General features: G+C 42.4%; 1 protein-coding gene across 1 annotated transcript in view; it reads left to right on the forward strand.

The window, feature by feature from the left end:
• Window positions 1–23390, forward strand: part of LOC122781922 (WD repeat containing planar cell polarity effector) — a 74861-nt gene that overhangs the window by 10583 nt on the left and 40888 nt on the right. The window contains exons 2-9 of the mRNA XM_044046031.1: window positions 5911–6020; window positions 11188–11281; window positions 14768–14812; window positions 17264–17314; window positions 19377–19447; window positions 20297–20356; window positions 21025–21139; window positions 21204–21219. Coding sequence (XP_043901966.1) covers window positions 11221–11281; window positions 14768–14812; window positions 17264–17314; window positions 19377–19447; window positions 20297–20356; window positions 21025–21139; window positions 21204–21219 — 419 coding nt within the window. The 5' untranslated portion in view covers window positions 5911–6020; window positions 11188–11220. The remainder of the gene's footprint in view (window positions 1–5910; window positions 6021–11187; window positions 11282–14767; window positions 14813–17263; window positions 17315–19376; window positions 19448–20296; window positions 20357–21024; window positions 21140–21203; window positions 21220–23390) is intronic.

Below are 23390 nucleotides of genomic sequence, written 5' to 3' on the forward strand. Positions count from 1 at the left end.
CTCTCACATTCACACCTATGGTCAATTTAGAGTGTCTGATTTACCTAATCCCCAAATATGCATGTTTTTGGACTGTGGGAGGAAACTGGAGAACCTGGAGAAAAGCCACACACACGGGGAGAACATGCAAACTCCATGCAGAATCATTTAACACCATTTCTGGTCTAATTATTTTCAGATTTTTTGTTTGTCTTAATTTTAATGATTGTATTACTAAAGATACTGTCGCAGAATTAGTTTAAATCGCTCGAGTGAGTCAAAATGTATGTTTGTTTGAAGATCTACCAGTGAAGAAGTGGGATAACATCTGCCAGGTAAAAGAAAGATCTATGAGTGGACGATAGCGAGGGGTTTATTTCTACTTCCAGCCTGCAGCAGGGAAGGAGGGGGGGGTGTATGACATCTATCTCTGAGGTCACCGCAAAGAGAGCAAATGTCTTGGTCCACATGTCATCGATGTCCGTCCACTCTGTGCCATGTCAAGCTGTCAGAGAGCGAGAGAGGCGGAGAGAGGCACTGGCCCGTTGAGAGGTGTCCAAAGTGTCATGGCCTCATCCGGGAGGTGACGGACAGCGTGTGTGTGAGTATGTGACGGGGAAATAAGACTGCTGAGAAGTCTAGGGGACGTTCATTGACCTTTCGTTTTGCCAGGGTCCATCTCACTCTGTTGATCTGAGAGCAACTTTAAAGGACCTCATCCTCCTGAGCCCTTGACAGGTGCATGCGGGTGTGGTGCTGGTTTTGTGTACCTAAAAGTGCACATGTGGTCGTGTACGGCAGTTGTGAAAAGATTTAACTTGCCTGTGTGTGTGTGTGTGTGTGTGTCAAGGCTTCTTTACAGAGTCCCAACCAAATCTGCTTGATCCACTGCAAAATCCACTAGCGATATTAAATATATTTATATATCAGTAAAACGTCAATTTAATATTGACTGTACTAATGCAATGATAAAACCATAAACCATCAAAACTACTCATTTTTTTTGCACTAATAGAAACATGTTTTATCTGTTTTATGATGATAATGATGATGCCTGTTTATATTTAACTAATGGCACAATCATGAAATTTGGTTAGATGATCTGGTGCAGTCAGTTATTGGGTCAGAGAAGTAAAGTTCCTGTTTTTTAAGGAGGAACTATTGACAGAAAATGAATGCTCTACCCATTTGCATCAGTGAATAATCACTTAAGAACAAAGGGAAATTAAATTAATTTCCTGGTCGTTAGAATAAGCTTTTTTTTTACATAAGGCCCTTGTTTTACTAAGGGCGCCATCTTGTGATACCATATACCCAAACAAACAAACAATTTTAAAGAGGAAGCACACAATCCAAGATGAACTACATGCTTTCTGGTATGCAAAGGCCACCGTAGTTTGACGTGCTTGGCAAAGGCAGAGGTGAGGAGTCCTCTGTTTATAACAATCCACAGTCTCAAGATGTCACTAATTCTGACATAGTGTACTTTTGTGACATTCTGAACTTTTTAGTTTTAGTTTGAATGAACTTAATACATTTGTGTTGCCAAATGAAGTTTGTGTAACCAATTCAACAGCTCAGGGAATTTAAATGGCCTGTTCATCAGGATGAGTAAGCCTTTGTGTATACACACACACACACACGCATATATACATAGACATATATATATATACTGTATGTGTATATATATACACATATATATATATATATATATATATATATATATATACATATATATATATATATATATATATATATATATATATATATATATATATATATATATATACATATATATATATATATGTATGTATGTGATTGACAGATGTCATTGTTTGTTCTTGTGTGTGCATTTGTACATTTGCGCGTGTTTGCGGTCAGGAGGTGAGGGACGGACAACAGGGAACTAAACAGCTTTTAAAGACGAAAATCCAACAACATAAACAAAACCACATTCGGCGTGACACGTGTCACCTTTGCTGTGACAGGGGACAGACACCAGAGACGTACTGTGTCCGCGAGAATCTCTTTGAAGTCAGTCAGCGGTTGTGCTGCTGGTTTGAAGGTGTTGCCTTCACTGCCCTTGGGTGTTGCTATGGGGCAGATGCACGAGGCTTTTAGTGAAACACTTGCCAGGATTAGACTTTAATTGAATGGGAGTGAAACACAACCATCACTGGTTCAGTGGGAGCCTGTCTGAATGTGAAAATGTAGGTTTTAATATGTATTAGATTGGATTATTATCCCATTTTGTTTCTTTTCTAAGATATTTTCTGTGTAGTCGAGGCCTGAGTCCATCAAACGTCTCTTTTGCTCTGTCTTCTCCTGCCCGTCTTTCTCAGTCATTATGGTGTTTGTGTTTCTGCTCCAGGCGCTGGGTAAATACCTCTGCTGGAGGAGGAGGGTTTTCTCCCCCTCTTCCCTCCATTACCTCCTCTAATGACGTTTACACATCTGCTTAGAAGAGCCTCCACTCATCTCTCTGTCTCATTGTGTCCGTCTTTCTCTCCTTCACTCTGTTGCGCACACGGACATGGAGTCACTGGCACTGCAAGTTTATCTCTTAGAATTATCGATTATTTGGCCACTGAATGAATAAATCTGTGTCCTAATTGCAGCAATAAATAGAGTGGTCCCATAATTGTCATGTTTGCTCACGAACAGACCAACAAGTTCTGACATATTCACAATCTTGTGAGGGAGTTTCATTAGGAGCAAGAGACAAACATGAGAAAGAAGTCGATGCTCGCCATTTTTAATGTCCTTGAAAATAAAAAATAAAAAATAAAACCTATGGAAAGATTTTTATTTTTACAAAAACAAGTGTTGCACTAGAACAATTAGTTGATTCATGTATCAGTGGAATTATAATTAGCAAAGCAAATCTAAGTTGTAGTAAACTATAGTGTTTAGAATTGGGCATCACATAAAACAAGGAATTAATAAACAAGGGATTTCCCGATGAGTTAGTTAGTTAGTTAGATAAACACTAGATCTGTTAATTAATTAAAAGTAGGTGCCGCCCGACAGAGTTGCTCGTCTTAAAAGTGAAGGGAAATCGCAGTGTAGCAAATGTCATGGTCTTCACCACCAGTGTTTCCTTCTCTAATTACTTGTACTGTAAATGTTTTTAGTTCCATTTCCTGTGACAGGTTTCATTACTGAGCAAAAAAACTCTCAGGGAAACCTGAACTTTTCAACTCTCTTACCTGTACACACACACACACACACACACACGCACACGCACACGCACACACAAAACACAGTCAAGCCTGCATCAATTGACAATGAGACATGCCCCACGGCCATGTCACTGCAGCTTCATTTTCCTGCTGATTGACAGGTCCTGCAAAACACACACATATGCACATGCATGCAAAGTGACTCTACCTGTCACCTCTCTTGAATACTGTAGTATTACCTTTACCTCATTTTGTTCTGCCTGTCTGTCACCCTTTATTCTTCCGCCACTGACGGCTCAATGGGCTCCCGTGGGACTCTGTAAAGTGTGTGTGTGTGTGTGTGTGTGTGAGAGAGAGAGCGGTTTGACCTGCTGCCTGGCGCCACTTTGCCCACCCTCCACTGTCCTTCTGTCTTGTGATGAGACAGATGAGAAGTTGCACTGTACTTACCCATGGTTTTGTTTCTCTGTGTGTGTGTGTGTGTGTGTGTAGTTTGCTGCTTGACCTCATGACACATTCCCTCTGAAGAAACGAGTCTTCCTCCTGTCTGTCTTCTCAGTTGAACACTGTACTGAGGGAGGGAACAGGGATTATGACACGTTTGTTGAGGTTCTATTAATGACCACGAGGGCTGAATAATGAATTGCTCTCAGTTTAATGTTGCAATTTGAAACAATGGTGCAAAAAATTTGCAAATTGGAAAGGCTGCAATGTAATGGTGCTGTTTTCGATTGTACTGTATAACAGTTCATAAAATGTCACACGTTTTAAACAAATCATATCTTTGCCTTTCTAATGTTGCATTAGATAGATAGATAGATAGATAGATAGATAGATAGATACTTTATTCATCTCACAGAGAAATTCACAGTTCATTAAGGCCAGGTCATACTTGTGTTACTAGTGTTTATCCAGTAACCCTGTCTCTAAAATAAGATTTTTTTTTCTTCTTTGTTTTCCATTGCTGACAACAATAGCTGTGACTGGAGTCTTCTAGTCATCAGTCATGGCGTCGTCATTCTGAGTCATGATCGCCTCAAGCGACTTTCTTCAAATTTGCTGTGACTCAAAGAGGAACTACGACTTAGATTTCCAAGGTCGCATATCAAGGTCACTCTTCTATTGCCAAACACGTTTTTCAGCCACAAGTCAAGAGTTAATAAATTGGATCTGCTGTCAGCGTTGTTGCCTTGAGGATTGAGGAACTTAATCAGTTAATCAGCCTCATTAGGACCAGGTTTTGGTCTCCGTGAGCACCTCTGGTCCTGATAAAGGTCAGTGTTTATGCCAGAAAAGCTCCTAAAGCGTTAACAAATACAACTACACACTGACACTTCTTTATCTGCTCTCTCAGTGTTCACAGGCCTCCCATGGTGTTTTCCTCTGTTACATTAGACGCCTTTCCCGGCCTGGATTCTTTGTTTTACCCCATTTCCCCACTCCCCATAATCTCGCTCTATTGTCAGAGGCATATCCCGTGTTTTCAGATTTTGTCCACCTTTCTTTTCTCTGATATGCCACTAGAAGCCTGAGGTCTTCTCCCTCAAGGATATACTGCAGATAAGCGTGACTGTGTGGTTTCATATGTATGTAAATGTGCGCATGTGTACATTTCCTCAGGTATCACAAGGTCAAAAGATAGGAAGGAGAGTGTGCAGTGGACTCTGCACGCGTTTCCGTGCATACGTATGTGCTAGTTTGCCGTTTGAGTTCACATATCAGACATTCGAGAGATAGCAGTGTATGTGGCATTGGGCAATGCATCAGCATACAGTATGTGCCCCTGTAGTCTGTGATTGAGACTTGGCAGGAACTCCGAAGCACCTCAGATTGGAAAATCTCCACTCATACGCTCACAATTATATACGGTTACCGTTCCTATCGCTCTGAGTGGATGTACTTTCTGGTCTCTCTTTGTATGTTCTTCATTTTTGCCAAGTTTCTCTCCGAGAGCCAAAACAAGACCAGGCAGTTGCTGCGAGAGAGAGAGAGAGAGAGTCTGCGAGAGATAAAGGTGGTGGAGAAGATGTCAGAGAATTTGAAACACTCTCATCCAGAATATGAGACAATGAAGAGTCAAGTAAAAGGTGCAAGAGAGAAAGAGGAAATTCCGGCGCACTGAAACACTGTCCTTTGACTGAGAGGAGACAAAGAACGAGGAGAGTTAAAAAAAAAAAAAAAAAATGTGAGAAAGTGAGAAAAGTGAGAGTGCAGACACTTGCAGACAGGGTCAGAAAGCTTAATGCATTTCTAATAGCAGGTACCTTAGAAAAAACAGGGGAGACAAGAAAGATTAAAAAAAAGGAAAAGGGACAAGAAGGCAGAAGGGAGATAAGTGAAGGTAGAGGAGGCGCAAAAAAAAGAGGGGGAATGAAAAACTGACAAACTTATGCAGAGCCAGGCAGGTGAGGAGGGAATGGCAATGTCTGTGATGTATAATGAAAGTGTGTGTGTGTGTGTGTGTCTGTGTGCGAGTGAGTGAGTTGGGGGTGGAGGAATGGTGCAAGACTGTGATGGCCTTGTGTCAGTCACCCTATGGCAGCTCTTTAACCCTGTAATTTACCACATCACTCTTCTCACAGTGATGGACCACTGTGCCGACTGACAACCCTGCCTCTGGCGTGTGTGTGTGTGTGTGTGTGTGTGTGTGAGGGAGCGCATACATGTGAGAAAAGATTCTTTTACATGTCAATGAAAATGTCTGCCCTCATTGCCTTCATGTCATGCATGTGTCTCTCGTCTGTTGCAGTGCAGCTCCAGATCTCATCCACGGCCCTCATCGACCCCACGGGTCACCGCCCCCCAAATTTGAACACTTTTTAACTCCCAGTGGTTACGACATAAACAACAACAACTTCTGTGAGTATCCCAGTGTTTTTCCTCAGTGAAGAGTTTGACTCAGCTGGTGTGATGCTGCTTCTGTCCTATACATCACAGATATACATTATATAACAGCGTTAAGTATCGATGTCATATTTCTGTGGATTAGAAAAACAACCAATAGACGTCTCAGTCCACTAGATGGCGCCAAGTGCTCACTCTCACTAGAGCTGTCGTGTGCGTATATCGCAATGTGTGATCTCCCTATTTTATAGCTCAGTATTTTTTGCAATATTGTATCGTGAGTTATATATCGCGATAATATCGTATCGTGGCGGTTTGCACTCCTACCTCACACTGTCACCGCATGTAAAATTTCACTATCTCACTTACATCTCAATCGTACTATAATTGCAATAGAAACGTTTGACAGAAAACACAAGACAGCCTCAGTGTCTCTGTGCACCTTAGTCGTATAACCCTTAACAAAATCGTGTCATCATTTCAAATCCATGCATTTTTTACACATCATCAACCTAATTCAATGCGATTATTTTCTTCTTTTACTAATTAAATTTGGGGGGACAATAAGAGACTTTTAAGAGAGTACTACATGTCATCAGTTCATTCCACCTGTATGCCTCTATTCTTTAGAAAGCCAGCACAACTGCTGCCACCTCACACACCTCACACACTCTCCTCTCACCTTGGCCAAGGTGAGTGTTCAGTGGGCAAAATCAATGAGAGATTTCAGATGTCTTAAATCCACCAACTCTATTACTATCTCTGTTTTCTCCATTCTTTCCATCATCATGTCGTCATATCTCCTAAAACCTGTCTAGGTTTTGACAATCGCTTTTTGGGACCAGATGAAATCAAAGACTCTCAGGCTTCCAATAAATAAACTCTTTTTGAGAGATCAATATATATATATATATATATGTATATATATATATATATTGACACTATATATATATATATATATGTTGACACTATATATATATGTACTGTATATATAAAACTCTAGACACTTAGATTGTTCTGTGGTTTTTCCTTTTAGCTTAAATGCCTAGTAAACAACTGTTGGTGACATCTAATTTCGAGACGACAGTAACTATGGTGTCCTTCAAGGATCAGTTCGCATAGTAATCTTCAGCTTTTCTGTTTTCTGGGCTGCTGTATCCTGAGGCCAGGAAACCCAAGCGATTTTTATTTTAAAGTAATTACACACTTTATAAAAACATACCTATGGGTAGTATAATCATTTTTGGCTTGTAAAGCCTCGTTAATGTTACACGCCACTGACATGACGACTGCAGACATGTGCAGCCCTCGGACACATTCTGGTCACATGACGCTGCTCTTGAAGCATACACATGATATTTAGAGCCTAAGGATTGTGTCAGATTTGACTACAATCCAGTGACTTTGAGCAGTTTCAGTCCAGTCCTGATAAATGCTGCTCTTACCTTATTATGGAGCATCGAAAATTTGTGTTTTTATAGATGGATCTTTTTAAAGATGCTGTGCTTCTACTATACTGTGTATAGAATATGGTGCATCAGTGACAGGATGTAGAGGGCCAGCATTTTAGAAAGGCCAACATTCAGAGTACAATGATTGTTCTGTACATCCACCTGGATCTCCACTGTAGCCGGACATGTTCTCTCCATGTATACACAGAGCACATCGGAGAACAATAGCTCATGTTATATTCTGCCAGCTTAACTACATGTGTTTATGTTTGACTTCTGTTGAGAGCGTAGGAAAAGTTGACTGCAGTCCACGTATCTAAGAAAGGCCTCCATTGTTTTCGCTCTTTTCTCGAACAGAACAAGGCTTAAATAAATATTTACTCCGTTCGATCGCTGACTTTCTCTTTCTTTGTCCAGCACACAGATACACACACGGATCCAATCACACTCATATAGAGGCGCTCTCTGTCGCTGCCGTTCCTTTCTGCACACACACACACACACACACACGCATGCACGCACGCACAAACACATACTCATGGTAACCCCCAGAGGGGACAGTGAAAGAAGAGCAGAGAAGGAGATGCAGAGAGCAGACAAGGTCGTAGTTCCTGTGGACTGTCTTTGAAAGAGGAGTCGCATGTTTTCCCTCCTCTCCTTTGATGTTAAAGCAGCCTCTTTAAAGACAACAATAACCTAGACTACCACCACCACCGCCGCCCCACACCAAAGCCTTCTGCACAATGTCTGTACACAGCCCCAAAGCTCTGCAGGGGGACAGGTAACCCACGGCAACCTCAGCCAGAAATCAGAATGAGTGTGGCAGCTGTCCAGGACCTGTCCTCTGTGTGTGTGTGTGCATACTTGTATTTGTGACCTCTTTAGGACCTTGTTTGGCATAAACGCTGACCTTCCAAAAGTCTTAATAACCTTATTCCTGAGGAACGGGTTATGTTTAGGGTCTAATTTTATGCAAAGTGCAGTTAACCTAAAATAATCAGATTAAACGCTGATAAGTGCACACTCATCCAGTGACTTTCATGTGTTCTGTATCTGTGTCAGACCTCTTGTTTCTTCTAATCTGCTCCCAAATTCCCCCCGTGAACCCCAAGGCGCCACAGAATAAGGTCTCATGATGTTTTAGGTTCGCCAGAGCGGCAATAAGTAAATGAAAGCTTGCTGAAATGAGGTTTTCCCTCCAAAAGAGCTGACTCCCTTTTTAGAAAAAAAAAAACCTGGTTAGGAAAGGATGAAAGAATCCTCTTATGTCAGTAAACTTGTTACGCCGCCGCTGCCATGCCACGCTAGCCCCAGCGTTTCCATGGCGCCCACACTTATCTATGTGTATTTTTGTTGGGACTTTTAGTTTTGGGGGTTGAGTGGCAAAATTAGATTTTTTTTTTTTCCTCTCACACCATGAGGAGCAGAAAGAGAAAGATAAGAGAGAGTCCTCTCTCAGCGTTAACGAGAGAATACGGGAGAGGCAGTGGACGGAGCGACGGCGAGCACTTCCTGTACAGATGTGGCCAACACAGCAGTACTGCAACAGCTGTGCTACAGTGTACAGAGATTACAAGCTGGACAGTGTGGAGCACTTTCTCCTACACATGCTACTCTATGTTGATAAGAGTGCATCTGTGGACTCTGTGGATGTCATTTCTGGGTCCACAAATTTAAGCCAACATGGAAGTGCCTGAAACGTGTATACTCTTAAATGACCTAGAGGGGGTCAAGCCATCGGTGGCAGGAAGACGTCTGCGTGTATGCAAGTCTGTGAGGAAACGACTGTGTCTCTCACGCTCAGTTGTTCTGTAATCACGTTCCTGAGGAGTGATGGACGTTGTGGAGCTAACAGAGATCCTGTGAGGTGTCCCGAAACCGAACGGATCATTACGAAACATCTCGGGAAAAATGAAATGTCAGGAAATAGGGAATGACGACACACAGCAACAGTGAACATGTAGAGATTTCATGAGCTTGTTGTGGAGACTGAGCAGCTAAAATAAAACACCTAAGCACAGCCAGCGAACGTGAAATGGTTCTGTTTTGCTGTTCAGGACTCAGGAAATGGCGAGTGAGATAAAATGCAGCTATTGGTTCAAACTATTTAGAAACATGGTGCTGATGGTTCCTGAAATATCTGAAAGTACGTCCATGAACTTGGAGGTTCCTGGACGTGGTGGAAACGTGCCTGGAGATGGTTGTGGCCAAACCTTGCAAAACTGGCAACACTTGAGGTTCAAAAACAGCTAAAATGGAAATGATGCTGTCCTTTCTGCTTGAGTCGACAAAGGTCTCTTCACAGCCTGTTGTTTCATGGTTCTATGAACTCCTTCATGTGGTCCTTTGGTGAGTGGGGGTCTGTGACCCTCCCTCTGTCCTCACACATACACTGGCCCTTCAGGAACTGAAGTTAACTAACTGGAGAAAAGGCTCTGTAATAAAAGAGGAGGTGCAGCCAGTGCTTCTCATAGCTCTGCTCTGTGTTCATTAGTTGATGTGAGGAATGCTGCCTGCTTTGTCTGAGCTGTCAGCTCCTGAGTGTGTGTCCGTCACTGCTCACCTATGACTGCGTGAGCAAAGCATCAGCGCCCGTGACCTCGCCTCGGTGTCAGCTGCAGGTCACGTGTCTTGTCTGTCTTCTGTTTTGTTTGTGTTTTTTCGTTTTAAAGCATTAATGCATTCACACATGGCCAAGTTCTCACTTCTGTAATAATACAGGTATAACTGGTTGAGAAAGTGGTACTACAAAAGAGTATTATGTTGCAGTGCAATTGTCGTACACCCAATATTGCTATTACTTCTCCTTGTACTACTAATACAACTGCGGTCAAAATGACTATGGGAAATTTCACTTAAAGGGACAGTACAGGTTTTTACAGTGAGAGTGAGATACGGCTGTTTTTCCTCGATGCATCTGTGTTGCACTGTGAAACTGTGGACCAAAAAGTAGGTCAAACTGGTCTTAATTCACGCTGAAATCTACTCTGAGCTTCCATCATTGAGACAAAGCTCTTGCATCGGTTGGTGAAGGAGGGCTGAGGGAAAAGCAGTCCTTGTAATGAATTGTCTTGGTTTAGATTATTATTTTTTTTTTTAAGTTTAATGTGTCATTTCATTTTTCCGAAGCTGAAGCGATTTCTTAGTAACAACAAGCGTGAGCGTGCTCAGTCGCAGCGGCTCTGATCAACCCTCCGCCTGACGTCGCTATTTCGTTGTGCAATCGGTTGTATAATGACAATAAAGATCCTTTCCTTTCCTTAGTTAAAAAAGAAAACTCCTTTAGGTTTTGAAGTTAAACACTGCACACCAATGGCCCCAAGACAGGCAGACATTTCTCTGAAAACATGGCTGCCACTGACAACACAACAGCTTTTAGCCACTTCACTGAAGGGAAACTGAAGTTTGTATCTTAATTGTAAAAAAATACTTATTTCCCCTCAGAACTTCAGAAGATAATCTGACCTGCATATTATTAGATGGGCACTTGTTGCCTTGTTGTGCCCTTTCTATCTGTGCTGCATTTTGAACCTGTGGCATGTGATCATTTTTGCCACTCCCTGCTTAGTCAGGTAGTAACTGGCCATCACTCAAGTTTGCATGCTTTGTTTGACCCTTAGGCCCATTTATGTCAGTCTATCATGTCATCTGGCCAAGATACACATCTGTAATTGTGTTTGGTCCGCCCTGACTCTGTCTCCTTTCATTTGGTCTTTCTCTCACCTGCTCAGACTCTGCAGACTCGGGTTACACTCCTCCATCAGATGGCGTTCTGCCTGGCTGAGCTGCACTTGTGGTCCACCAAGAGCTCACTCCAAGTTAAAGGTAGCCCTTATCGTCATGTTCAATCTCTCTCTCTCTCTCTCTCTCAATAGTTCCCTGGCCCTCTCTCTTCTGTTTTTCCCTCTCACTCTGTCTTGCTCTGGCTCCGTCTGTCATCGCTCACTTTGTTTTTCACACCTCCTCACCCTGTTCTATCTACTTCACAGTCTGACTCTCAGTCAACACCAATTCTCTCCTTCTCCTCACTTTCTCTTTGCTCACTTCAGTGGTGTTTGTTGCAGTACACATGACATTCTTTATCGGTTTTTTTTTATCACATGGAACTGGGTTTGTACATTGATTGAATTGTCGTTTGTCATTTACCACAATGAAGTCAGGAAACCTGTGAATCATCTGTGCACTTTGTGTGGCCCATGGTAGCTAATTGATTTTCATCATTCCACATTTGTTGACAAGGAATAAATCAACTTTTGGTCAGTTCTGTAGCTTTTTTTATTTTAGAATGCCTCTCCGATGAAGTTTTACAGCTATTGTATTGTATACAATTCTACTAGTAACAAATGTTGCCATGTATTCTAAAAGCAGAAATGAGGAGGAGAAGGTTAGAGAATTCTGCTTAACTTATTCCTTTCCAGCTCCTCTCTCCCAGATGTGTTTAATGTGTTTAACTAGTAGTCTTACATCAAAACTGTTGCTGAATCAAGAGATACTCCCACTCATCTTCTACCACTTTTATCCTCCACATAGAACAACCATTTTCTCTTGGACTCACACCTATTTAGAGTGTCCAATTTACCTAATCCCCAAATCTGCATGTTTTTGGACTGTGGGAGGAAACCAGAGAAAACCCCCCATGCAAACTCCATGCAGAAAGGTCCGACCAGGTTGAGAACCTGGGTCGTCTTGCTGCAAAGGCAAGAGTGTTAACCACTACACCAACCGTGTGGCCCCCTCAGGAGATACATTCACAACAAATAAGGCAACACTGTGTGTCCAGGAAAGTGAAGCCAATGCTTTTAATTTTTGTTTTAAAATAAACTGATGGTGCTGGCTAAAACTATTAATTTGGCCTAAATACACTATAGACAGACTAACTCTGTGATGTTAAGTTCAGGAATCTGTGGAGACGAGAGCAAATGTTGCAGTGCCTCTTGTTTTTCATGTCAAAAGATCGTTCTCTATGACTCTGGCTGTGAGTTAGTCCTGCTGCAGAATGAATGTGATGGATGGATACGAATGTAAAGTACTTTACAAAGTACAGTACATGACCATCATGTACGCACTGACACTGAAGTTTTGACTTTTCCTCCACTTGTGTACATTTTCTCACTTTCCAACTATCAGTCCATCTCCTCTGTCTCACAGAAATTTTTTCTTTTACTACATTTTCTTGTTTTCTCCTCCCTTCCATGCTGTCTTGTCTTTCACAGTCGGCTAAGCTTCAGACAAAGATAGTGTCTCTCGGAGGTTGACTGTTATGTGATGAGTATACAGTGTGTGTGTGTGTGTGTTATTTGTGTACACAAAGGTATGACATGCTGTATATCCTAGGAGATGGTGACATATGCCTATTTGTCTTCTTTCTTTTTTTTTTTTTACCCTGATGTTTGTGTCTTCCGCTATCTTTCGAAAATGTGGATGGATGCATCTGAAGGAAGAGACCTGGTCGCTGAAGTGTGACGCTCCCTATCAACACCTTCCTGACATCATATACATTTTACCCAAAAAAACAGAAACTCACAGAAAAACTCAAAGACTCACAAAGGACAAAGTCTTTTCCCCTGTGTTTTATGTGCAAGTTCTACTTGTTTCAGTCACATGTGCACAGCTTCAGCCTTCCACCTTTGACCACTGAGCAGCTCCATAGGTTGATGTGCTTTGAAGAAGGTGAAAGCGCTGCTTCTAAACGCAAACGTCTAATGTATTAGCCATGTAGACATGGTCAAGACGACCTGATGAAGGTCAAACCAAGCATCAGAATGGGTGAGAAAGGCGACTGCAGTGACTATAGATGTGGTTAGTGTCAGACGGGTTGGCTTGAATGTGTCAGAAGCTGCTGATTTACACAATCCAGTGAGTGGCAGTTATTTGGGCAAAAATGTCTTGTTGATGCCAGAGGCCAAATGAGAATAACATGTACACCAATTATTGATACACCATTGTGAACTAGTACTGATATTTTAACTGGATATATACAGTTTCCTACAATGTTGACTCACCAGCATCTCTTAATGACTCCTTGTGATGGGGCTTATCACAGGAATTAAGGTAACATTACTGTCTGTAAATTGGCCAAAGAAGTGGACAGTAGTAGGATAATCTGCTGACTATTTGGGAGACTGTTGTTGACGGACTATTTGGGAGACCATGAAAGATTCCCTGGCCTTTCTTTATGGAGTTTGCATGTTCTCCCCGTGTGTGTGTGTGTGTGTGTGTCGGGGTCCAAAGACGTGCAGATTTGGGGATTAGGTGAATTGGAAATGTGTGTCCCTGTGATGCACTGGCGACCTGTCCAGGGTGTACCCCCACCTTTCACCCTACGTCAGCTGGGATTGGCACAGCTCCCCCCACGACCCTCATGTGGAGGATGAAGCGGTAGAATATGGATGGATGGATTCCATGATAGTGCAATTAGGAGGATGATTGGATGGCTATCCAAGTTATTTAGGAAACATTTTCATTATCTTGTTACATGTTGTGTGTATAAGAAATGATTAAGGTGACATTCATCCATTGATGTGTGTGTGTGTGTGTGTACAGTATATACTGTGGCAGTACAAACAATTGTTTACATATTGTTCTTGTTGATTTCCATTAGCAAACTCCAGTAACTTAGAGTGCCGTGAGTGCATCTGTATCCAGGTATAGTGTGTGTGTGTGTCTTGGTTGTATTAGTGCGACCTGGCCTCAGGAGCAGCAGCAGCAGCAGCAGAGGCAGCGACAGTAGCCGAGCGATAAAGAAACGATGTGTTGTGCGAATCTGAGTCTGGGTGCTTATGGTTTTGGGCCTGCAGGAATAACACTGACAAATAAAAGGCTCAGCTCAGCAATTTATGTGTGTGTGTGTGTGTGTGTGTGAGTCTATATCTGTTGGTATTTATGCCTGTGTATGTGTATGTGTATGTGTATGTGTATGTGTGTCGATGTGTATGTTGGACATGCTGTATGTATTTTCTCTGTAGCTGTCTGCTGAGTCTGTGTGTCTACTTTTAAATGTATACGCTGCATGTGTGTTAATCAGTCTGTCCCTCAGGTGGCATGGGTTTAGGCACACTCCTGTCTTTATTAAAACCCCCACCCTACCCCCCCTCCCTCCGTTTTGACTCGGACCCCGAAGCCCACTCTCCCTCCCTCACAGAGTCTTATCTAAACTGTGGTGCTGGCAGACGGGACAGGCCACTGCCTGATACTGATTGTTTATCCCATGGTGCAAAATTGCCGATCTTTCTTCTGCTTTTCCCTGACAGCAAGATGTTCATCTCTCTCTCCTCTCTCTCTCTCTCTCTCTCTCTCCCTCTCACCCCACAGATACAGATATTGGCACCTATCAGTACTATGATAAAGGAGAGCCAGGTAAATAGTGTTTATATTGGATGTCTGTTTGTGTTTAAGATAAGTTGCATTTGTCTTGTTTTTGGAATGCATGTGATTTGTTTATATATGAGGACGAGATTTTGCTGCCTCCTCTGCTCGCTCTCTCACTCTCTCACACACACACACACACACAGGGTATTGGTCCAGCGTCTTTTACGTGTCTTACACCCGTTAACCACACATACACTTGTCCACATAGAGGCTATTAGTATGTCGGATTTACAGCCTAAAACCTTTATATACACATGCACATACCACACACACACACACACACAGGGGTTATTAGGCCTCTGTGGTTCTCTTACACTCCCTGTGTTCCTGTTGACCCAAGGTCCTGACATACGCCGATAGGGAAACTAAACTGTTGACTTTCTCCTAGATCACATAGCGAGTGGCCCCGTGTAGTCCAGCCTCATATTGCCTCAGGCTCGGCGGCTTCCCTTTCCATCAGGAAGTGTTCAGATCTGTCCCCCACAGTCCCCCCACAGCAGTATAGATGAGCTGTCACATCCTTTTCTTTTTTTTTCCTTTTCCATTGTGCTTTTGAATGAATTGACCAGGAAATCTGTAAATTGCACACACTCATTTATGATTTTGTTTCCTCTCTTCTTAAATACTTAATGTCTCTTTCTTGCCATCTGCATCTTTGTTACCGTACAAACTGTTTCCTCCTTTCTTACCCTCTCTCTCTCTCTGTTTCCTTGTCTTTGTCTCAGTTCTTTCTCTCACCATTTCGCTCTTTCTCATCTTGTGTACAGTATGTCTCTCTCTTTCTCATATCATGGGGTTCTCTCTTCTCTCTCATCTGAGAAGCTGCGTTCTCTTTCATTCCAATGTTCAGTGGGGAGATGATGCTCTCTCTCCAAATCCTTTCATTTGGAGGATTACTAAAGTGTGGCTTGATATCAGAGTGGAGGGAGGAGAGTGGGGGGGAGGGCTGAGACGAGACAGAATCACAATCCAAAAGTATCACAGCATTTTCACACAGCGCTGTAGCAACAGCTCAGGTCATGATTCGACTGCATATACAGTAGATTACATTAGATTTAGATTAAAGGGTGTCTGTTTGATGCTTTGTGAGGGCACTGTGGCATTCAGCTGGAACAAATGTTGAAAAAGTGGACATGGGCTCTGCTAGACTGAGGGGGACAAAGACAAGACACTGCCATGATACTTTAGCTTTTTTAACATATTCATTATCTATAGCTACCATTTCTCTTATGAGGGTCAAGGGTGAAGGTAAAGCCTGTCTCATGCATCACAGTTTCAACACACAGAGACAAATAACTATTCACTGTCACATTTAAACATATATATATATCACATATATGTCATATTTATTCACATATATATATATATATATATGTATATATATATAAATATATATAATTTAGCCAAATTTAACCAAACCCCCATTTTGTATGTATTTGGACTGTGGGAAAAAGCTGGAGTACCTGGGAAAAACTTGAATAGACTCAATTGACATGTTAACTCTTTTATATTCTTAGTCAAATTGAAAGAAAAAGGCCAGGCCAAATCTTGATATGTGCCAAACATCGTCTGATGGGTGAAACAATGCAATTTGCAAATCACAAAGGCTGAAATGTATTCATTCCAAATTGGAACGTTCTATACCAATTTGAAATGCAAACACATACATGTTTGGAACACTTCATATACTGAGTACAGTAGTTGTTTTAAAGTCTTCAACAGTCAATAATGGTCTGCAGCTTGACAAAAAAGACCATATTTGCAATATGTGCCAGAAAATTTGCAATGAGGTACTTTACCTAAACCATTCAGCCTCAATGTTAACGTTCATTATTAATCCCTGTCCTCCCACTAATGGTTGGAAACCTGCATGTGACCTAATACAATTATAATCTTCATAAAATGTATTCAAGTATACCTAACAACTGTGAATATTGTGTGCACTTCAACATGTTGAAACACTGACATCATCGACTGGCACACTGTTTTTTTTCTTATATTTCCTTGTATCTCCACTAGAGGGAGACTCAGGCTCATTGGAGAAGCTGTGGGGGTACCCACTCTGCCAACCCACACTCCCCATTCTTCCCCACCCAGCCCCAGAGCAGGTGCCCATGTCTGGGCCTGTCTGGCCCCTCACCCACTTATCTGATTAATACTACTAATCCCGGAGGTGTTGCTGCCTGCCAGAAAGGCCGGTCACCAGACTGGCCACTTTCTTGCTCGCAGTGACCGGGCCGTGAGCCACTGTTTAGGGTTACACTTTGCCAACACGGCCTCTCTGGAGCTAAGGGAATGTTTCAGCTCCAGCTCAGCTTCAGTTTTCTGTTCCTCTTTATCAGCATCACATGCAGTCAGACTATAGAATCATGCACGCTGCTCTGCACACATTACTCTCTTCATTCGACGTGTTTATCCTTTATTCTCTTGTTTTTGCAGCCACTTCCACAGAGCATCACTACTACAATGAGAAACTCCGGTTTTGTGATGGTGAGGTTGCAACACAGTGCTGAGACACATTTATTCTTCGTATCCGTGTGTGTGTGTGTGTGTGTCACCAGTGGATTACCATCTTGCAAAAATCACTGTCCCAGTCAGTCAAATGTCCAACTTCCTCTTTCTCCCTCTCTCCTTCCCTCTCTTCCCCGTACTCTCTGATTTCCACCCGGTAGCAGAATATAAACACTCTTATCAGGAGACAAACACTCATCCCCCTGCCCTCCCTCCTCTCTCCACTGACCCCCCACTTTCTCTTCCACCCTTCCCCACCTTCATTTGCATGCATCTATTTACCTCCTCTACCCACTCATTCTTAATAAAGAATCCCACTCAATCGCACTCACTTTAATGGTGTGTTTTGTAGAAGATGAAAGGGGAGACTGTAAAATAAACAGACAGGATAGTGATTGCACCGTATTGAAAAAACAGCAGCCCTTCCTTTCTTTCTTTTTTTTGTTCTCCCACTGAACTTCATGTGTTTGTGTATAGGCAGAAGCAGATACACACATTCAATTAGCTGTTTTTTTCTCCTCTATATCCTCCCCCCTCTTATTTAACCACTGCAGATTGAGGAGAAAAGGGGACGGGAAATGAAAAGGAATCGACTGTGGTGTGGTGTATGTTGAGATATGTGTTGTTAACAGTGAGTTTGTTTTTTGTCAGAAAACTCCAGAGTCTCAAAAGTTGCTTCAAACAAATAAATATTTGCTTCTCCTTAAGGACATCATACCTTTTGGGGGCCACGTTTGAGTTACACAATCTTTTCACAGTTAAGTTATTGTTAATCGTTTGGATCACAAGCTGTTTCTGCAGAAGTGAGTTGTCGTATTTTGCAGTTAAAGTCTTGTATAGGAAGTCGATAAATGCTAAATCACAAATGGTTTGATCATATGATAAATAAATGGCTGGGTCAGTAAAACAGGATGTAGCTGTGTCTCTACATTAACAGGGTTTCTGCAGAAACGTTAAAGACATTTAATTCATTCATCTAAAAAAAAGTCTTAATTAGCATTAAAATGTCTTGAATCATTTTTTCAAAACATGAGGGAAGCAGGATTGTAATTGAAAATCTCAAAATAATAATAATAATAAAAAAAAATCTTTTACAGAATGCCTCTCATTGTAACATCAGATCAGAACAGTGGAACCAACAAAACAGCATTTCAAGTCGATATTTTAACCTTTTCACTGGACCATAAAGTTCTGTTTTATGTTAAAATAAACATTTGTGCTTCTTTGCTATTCTTTTTCCCCCATTTTTATTTATTGTGAAATTGGTCTTAAATTTCATTCCAAAAGTCCCTAAATTTAACTTGCGTTTTGTAAATCTTTATTTATTGGCAGTGGAAATGATTCTACACTACAAGCTCTGTTGTGCTATTGTTTCAGATACATAATAAATAAATAAACAAATACTAAACTAATAGGATAGACCTGATTAAAATACAACAATTCATAAACCCATGTATTATTATTTTTGTCAAATAACTGATTTATTTCTAATCAATAAACAGGCTCTGTACTGCTTTTTTGTCCGATATATTTTGTTGATATAGTGTTTTAATTTAAGGACAAAAGCAGAAAGTTCTTACATGTGTTGCAGCCCAAATGATAGGGTTTTGCCTCATGGATTACTCGAACAATTAGTTAATTATCAAAATACCCGTCAAATTATTTTGATTGATTGCTTAATAGCTTATTACATGACTTGTTTTCAACATTATCTCGGACTTAACTGCCGTTTCTACAGTCAAAGTGGAGCCAAAGTGTCACTTCTCAAAATGGATCCTATTAAAAGTGCAGTCATTACTTCTCATGCATTCATGATCAGATGCAGCATTGCATTTTGGGAATTCTGGGACCTTGAGTGCCTGCATTTCTTCAATGTCACCAGTCTTTGTTCCCTTGTTTGCCCACTTTTCATGCTTAAATCTTCAGAGAGTCTGAAGTAAAATAAATGAATTAAACAAACAAATTTGTCTTGTGCCTGTGTTTAAAAGTTCAGGTCCCATGGTCCTTCGATTGTTCCCATGTTTTTTTTTTTTGTCCGTAGCTCGAGGCTATCCATGGACCCCCAGAAACCACCGACCAGAGAAGCTACGTGATTCGCTGAGGGAGTTGGAGGTACCCGCCTCCTCTGTTCAAACCCTCCCCATACCACCATCTCTCCTTTCCTTGCCGTCTTCTTCCTCCCTCTGGGGATTTTCAGAGTTTTCCCTTTCCGAAACGGCCGATTGATTAACAAATAGGGGCATTCTCTCTCTTTTCTCCCGCTCCCTTCATTCTCCCTGTCGTTCCCGTTTCTTCTCCTCTCTCTCTCTCTCCTCTCTCATCACCTCTCTTTTGGCTGAGCTCTGTCATCGAGGGGGATATTTGAGGGGATCAGGGGGCTTCAGGCCGACCCTCATCCCTGCTCTGCCTTTCCCTCCTTGTCTTCCTCCTCCTTCCCTTCCTCTCTCTTCATTCATCCCCCATCCCCTCTTCCTCCTCCTCCCTTTCCTCCCCTCCCGTCTTCCACTCTGTACTTGTGGAAGTACAGACCTAGCTTTGTTTGCCGGAACCTGTCTGTGGCTCACACACACACCCACTCGCACACACACACACGCACGCACACACACTCCAATCATCCATCTCCCCTCTCTCACCCGTAACCATTGTCTGAAACTAGAAACACCCAACTCACCTCCACAACCCACCCTCCTCCTCCTCCTCCTCCATCCCTCTCCTCCCATCCAATCACCCCGGCTGGGTTTGGAATGTGGTTGGAATGACTGACCATACACACACACACACACACACACACACACACACACACACACACTGTGGCAACAAGTATCTACTACTGTGTACCTCCAACATCATTAATGCAGTATGAGCATTCTGACAAATGGAAAGTTTGTTGAGGAGTGGGACTTAAATACTTTTCTGTTTGTTCTGTTTCTCTCACTCTGTTATTCCATCCTGCTCATTCAGGAGCTGCTGCAGACCAACACCTGTGTTCACACCAGATGGCGAAACAAGCATTGCTGCCAGGTACACACCCTCCTCAGCCCACCACCTTCTGCACACACACGCACACATGCACGCACGCATGCACACTCAGAGAATCACTGGATGATTTCAATAGGAAACATTAAAAAGAATGTCAGAACCATTATAATGGGACTCTTGAGGCTTCTTTTTCTGTCACATCAGCAAACCTTGAAGGTCATTAAACAGTGAGTGTGTTTTTTTTTTAAGTTACATTTATGTTATATCATGCAACAAATGTGTCTGAAAGGGTTTGACAGTCATGATGTGCAGAAGAGAGCGACAGTTTTAGAAGTTGCTTTGTGTTTCGGTCACTTCCTTCTGTCTATCCATTTTCGCTTTATCCTCCACAGTAGGGTCGCGGGGGTGCTGTGCCACTCTCAGCTGACATAGGGCAATGGGGTCACACCCTGGACAGGTCGCCAGTTCATCGCAGGGCCACATATAGAGACAAACAACCATTCATTTAGAGTGTCCAATTTGACCTAATCCCCATATTGCATGTTTTTGGACTGTGGGAGGAAGCCGTAGAAACCCCCACACACACACGGTGAGAACATGCAAACTCCATGCAGAAAGGCCCTTGTTCCAACCGGGGCTCAAACTCACCAACCAAATTTCCTTCCTCCTCGTCCTAAATCCATTAAACACATGTGCATTTTTCCCTGCAGCTGATTCTACACAGTGGAGTTTTGGTGACTTTGACCCTTAATGGACCTCAACTTGAACAAGTGTGCATAGACCGCACATTAGTGGGCCGACTACCTGCCAACACCGTCACTGATGGTGAGTTTAACACCTGCACCCTATGAGTTTTATTTTATTATCTGTAATTTTCAATGGCTCACAGGTGTCTTAAAGGACCAGTGCGTAAGTGCTAGTGACATCTTGTGGTGAGAGTGCACAGTGCAACAATCAGAGGAATTCATTCGTCACTTCTCCCTTTTCTCTAGCAAGGTGGGGAACTACATAGGCCCTTGTATCCCAGATATGTTTGAGAATATCTATTTCCTCATTTTTGTCACGTGGTAAGCGCCCTCTGCAAAATGTGAAACCCATGGTGGCTTAACATTACGCGGTGGCAGGAGATGGCAACTGCCTTCAAGCAAGGCTCTTGACTAAAGTACATGTAAGAGGCTTTTTGTAAGTCTAAGAAACCTTGTTATATAGCGATATTTCCACTTATGGCTAGTATATGTAATTTCTGCCAATAATGCCAGTGTTTCCTTCATGGTACAGTATGGTTTGGAACGGTAAAGCCCTCGGTCACGCTTGCGTTTCGACTGTGCCCGAGATACTGGTGGTGTTGTACTGGTGCTGCGACAACGAACAACGGCATCGGGCATTTTTTTGTGGCTGTTTGTCTCAACAAAACATCAAACTGTGTATGAGAATAGACTGCGGGCGTTCAACAAACATTGGTCGCATGGGAGTTACACTTTTCTGCCGCCCAATTGGCTGACTGTCTTGGGTCTAGCTCCACCCCGTAATATATATCGTACCGGTAACGGTACTCTGGTACCTCAAGGTAAGGGTACTGAAAAATGGAACACCTGGTGCCGGTTATTTTGGTACTATACCTAATGGAAACCGGAACTGAACTGTTCCTCTCGGTGGAAACACGCTGTAAGTGTTACACACTCGACCTTTAAAGCTACTTTTGCATTTCTGACCAACTTTGAACTATTTTCACAGTCAAACATGCGTTCTGCTGTATTGTTATGATTCAAATAGTGGTCTATACTGTTTCCACCAGGTGTCTGTAAAAGACAGACAGAGACTTACTCTGTACATTTATATGTCTTTTATTTTAAAACCACTTAACCATCTACAGCGCACACACACACACACGCACACACCACTCTCCTCACCACTTTGTCAAGCAAACACTTGCTCACACAAGTGCTAACTCACACACACACACGCACACACACACAGAGCAGGTGCCACAGGTGAGCACGGCGACTCTGCAGGCTAATTGCGGGCAAATCCTTTTGTGCTGCGTGTGTCCAGGGCCCGTCCCTTAAGAGCATCCATCAGTGTTTTTCTTCCATTGCACGTTCCTCCAGGGAGCACCGCCCCCCTCACACTGCGCTCTCTCGCTCAGCAGACCTGGCAGGAGAGAATATGGGGCCGTGGACACCGGCCCAAATCTGCTAATTATTTCTTTCTTTCTGTATCAATTATTTGTTCATAACACCACCCACCCCACTTCCGCCCAGGGTCTCCAGACACCTGATAAAGCCCCCATAGTGCACACACACACACACACACACACACACACACACACACACACAGACTTGTACATACACTCTCAGGTGTCTACACACTTGTTCTTACATGTATATACGTAATTAGACATATTTTTTCCATGTCCTCTTATGTTTTCAGGCATACATGCCCAGAGAACATATGCACATGTACACACAATGGCACATACTCTGGCACACACTTCCACACACCCACACCTAAGTACACACACACACATGCACACACATACACACCCATTCACCTCCCGCTGTGCTCTATTCAAAGCCTCAGAGGCACTAATTATTAGAGTAATGGTTGTGAGAGGTTGGGTTCCGGGGATTGTGTGTGTGTGTCAGTGTGTGTGTGTCAGTGTGGTTTAGGAGGGTGGTGGTGGTGGTGGGGTGTCGTAGTAGGTTTGAGGCAGTTCTCACATCTGTCACTTGTTTAATTAGCCAGAGACAATTAGAATAGAGAGCCAGCCAGTCTAGTACACATCATTCAACACATTTACAGTGTACAATTATTTAAACGGTTCACACGAGGCGTGACCTATGTGAAATGTGTGTGCGCAATGTTGCGACCTACTTAAACTGTTATGATTAGAAGTTACATTTTTATTGTCTACGTGTAATTATATTGTCAATCAGTGCGATGTCAGATGAGTTACAAAATCAAAACAGACCTAAAAGAAAATACAGCCACATGCACTGTGTTTCTGGGAAAAACTCACATGTATCTGAATGGAAATGTGTGAATAAATAACAGTGATTTAAAGCTACAGGCTCCA

This window comes from Solea senegalensis, linkage group LG15 (assembly GCF_019176455.1).
Source record: "Solea senegalensis isolate Sse05_10M linkage group LG15, IFAPA_SoseM_1, whole genome shotgun sequence".
Taxonomy (NCBI): Eukaryota; Metazoa; Chordata; class Actinopteri; order Pleuronectiformes; family Soleidae; genus Solea; species Solea senegalensis.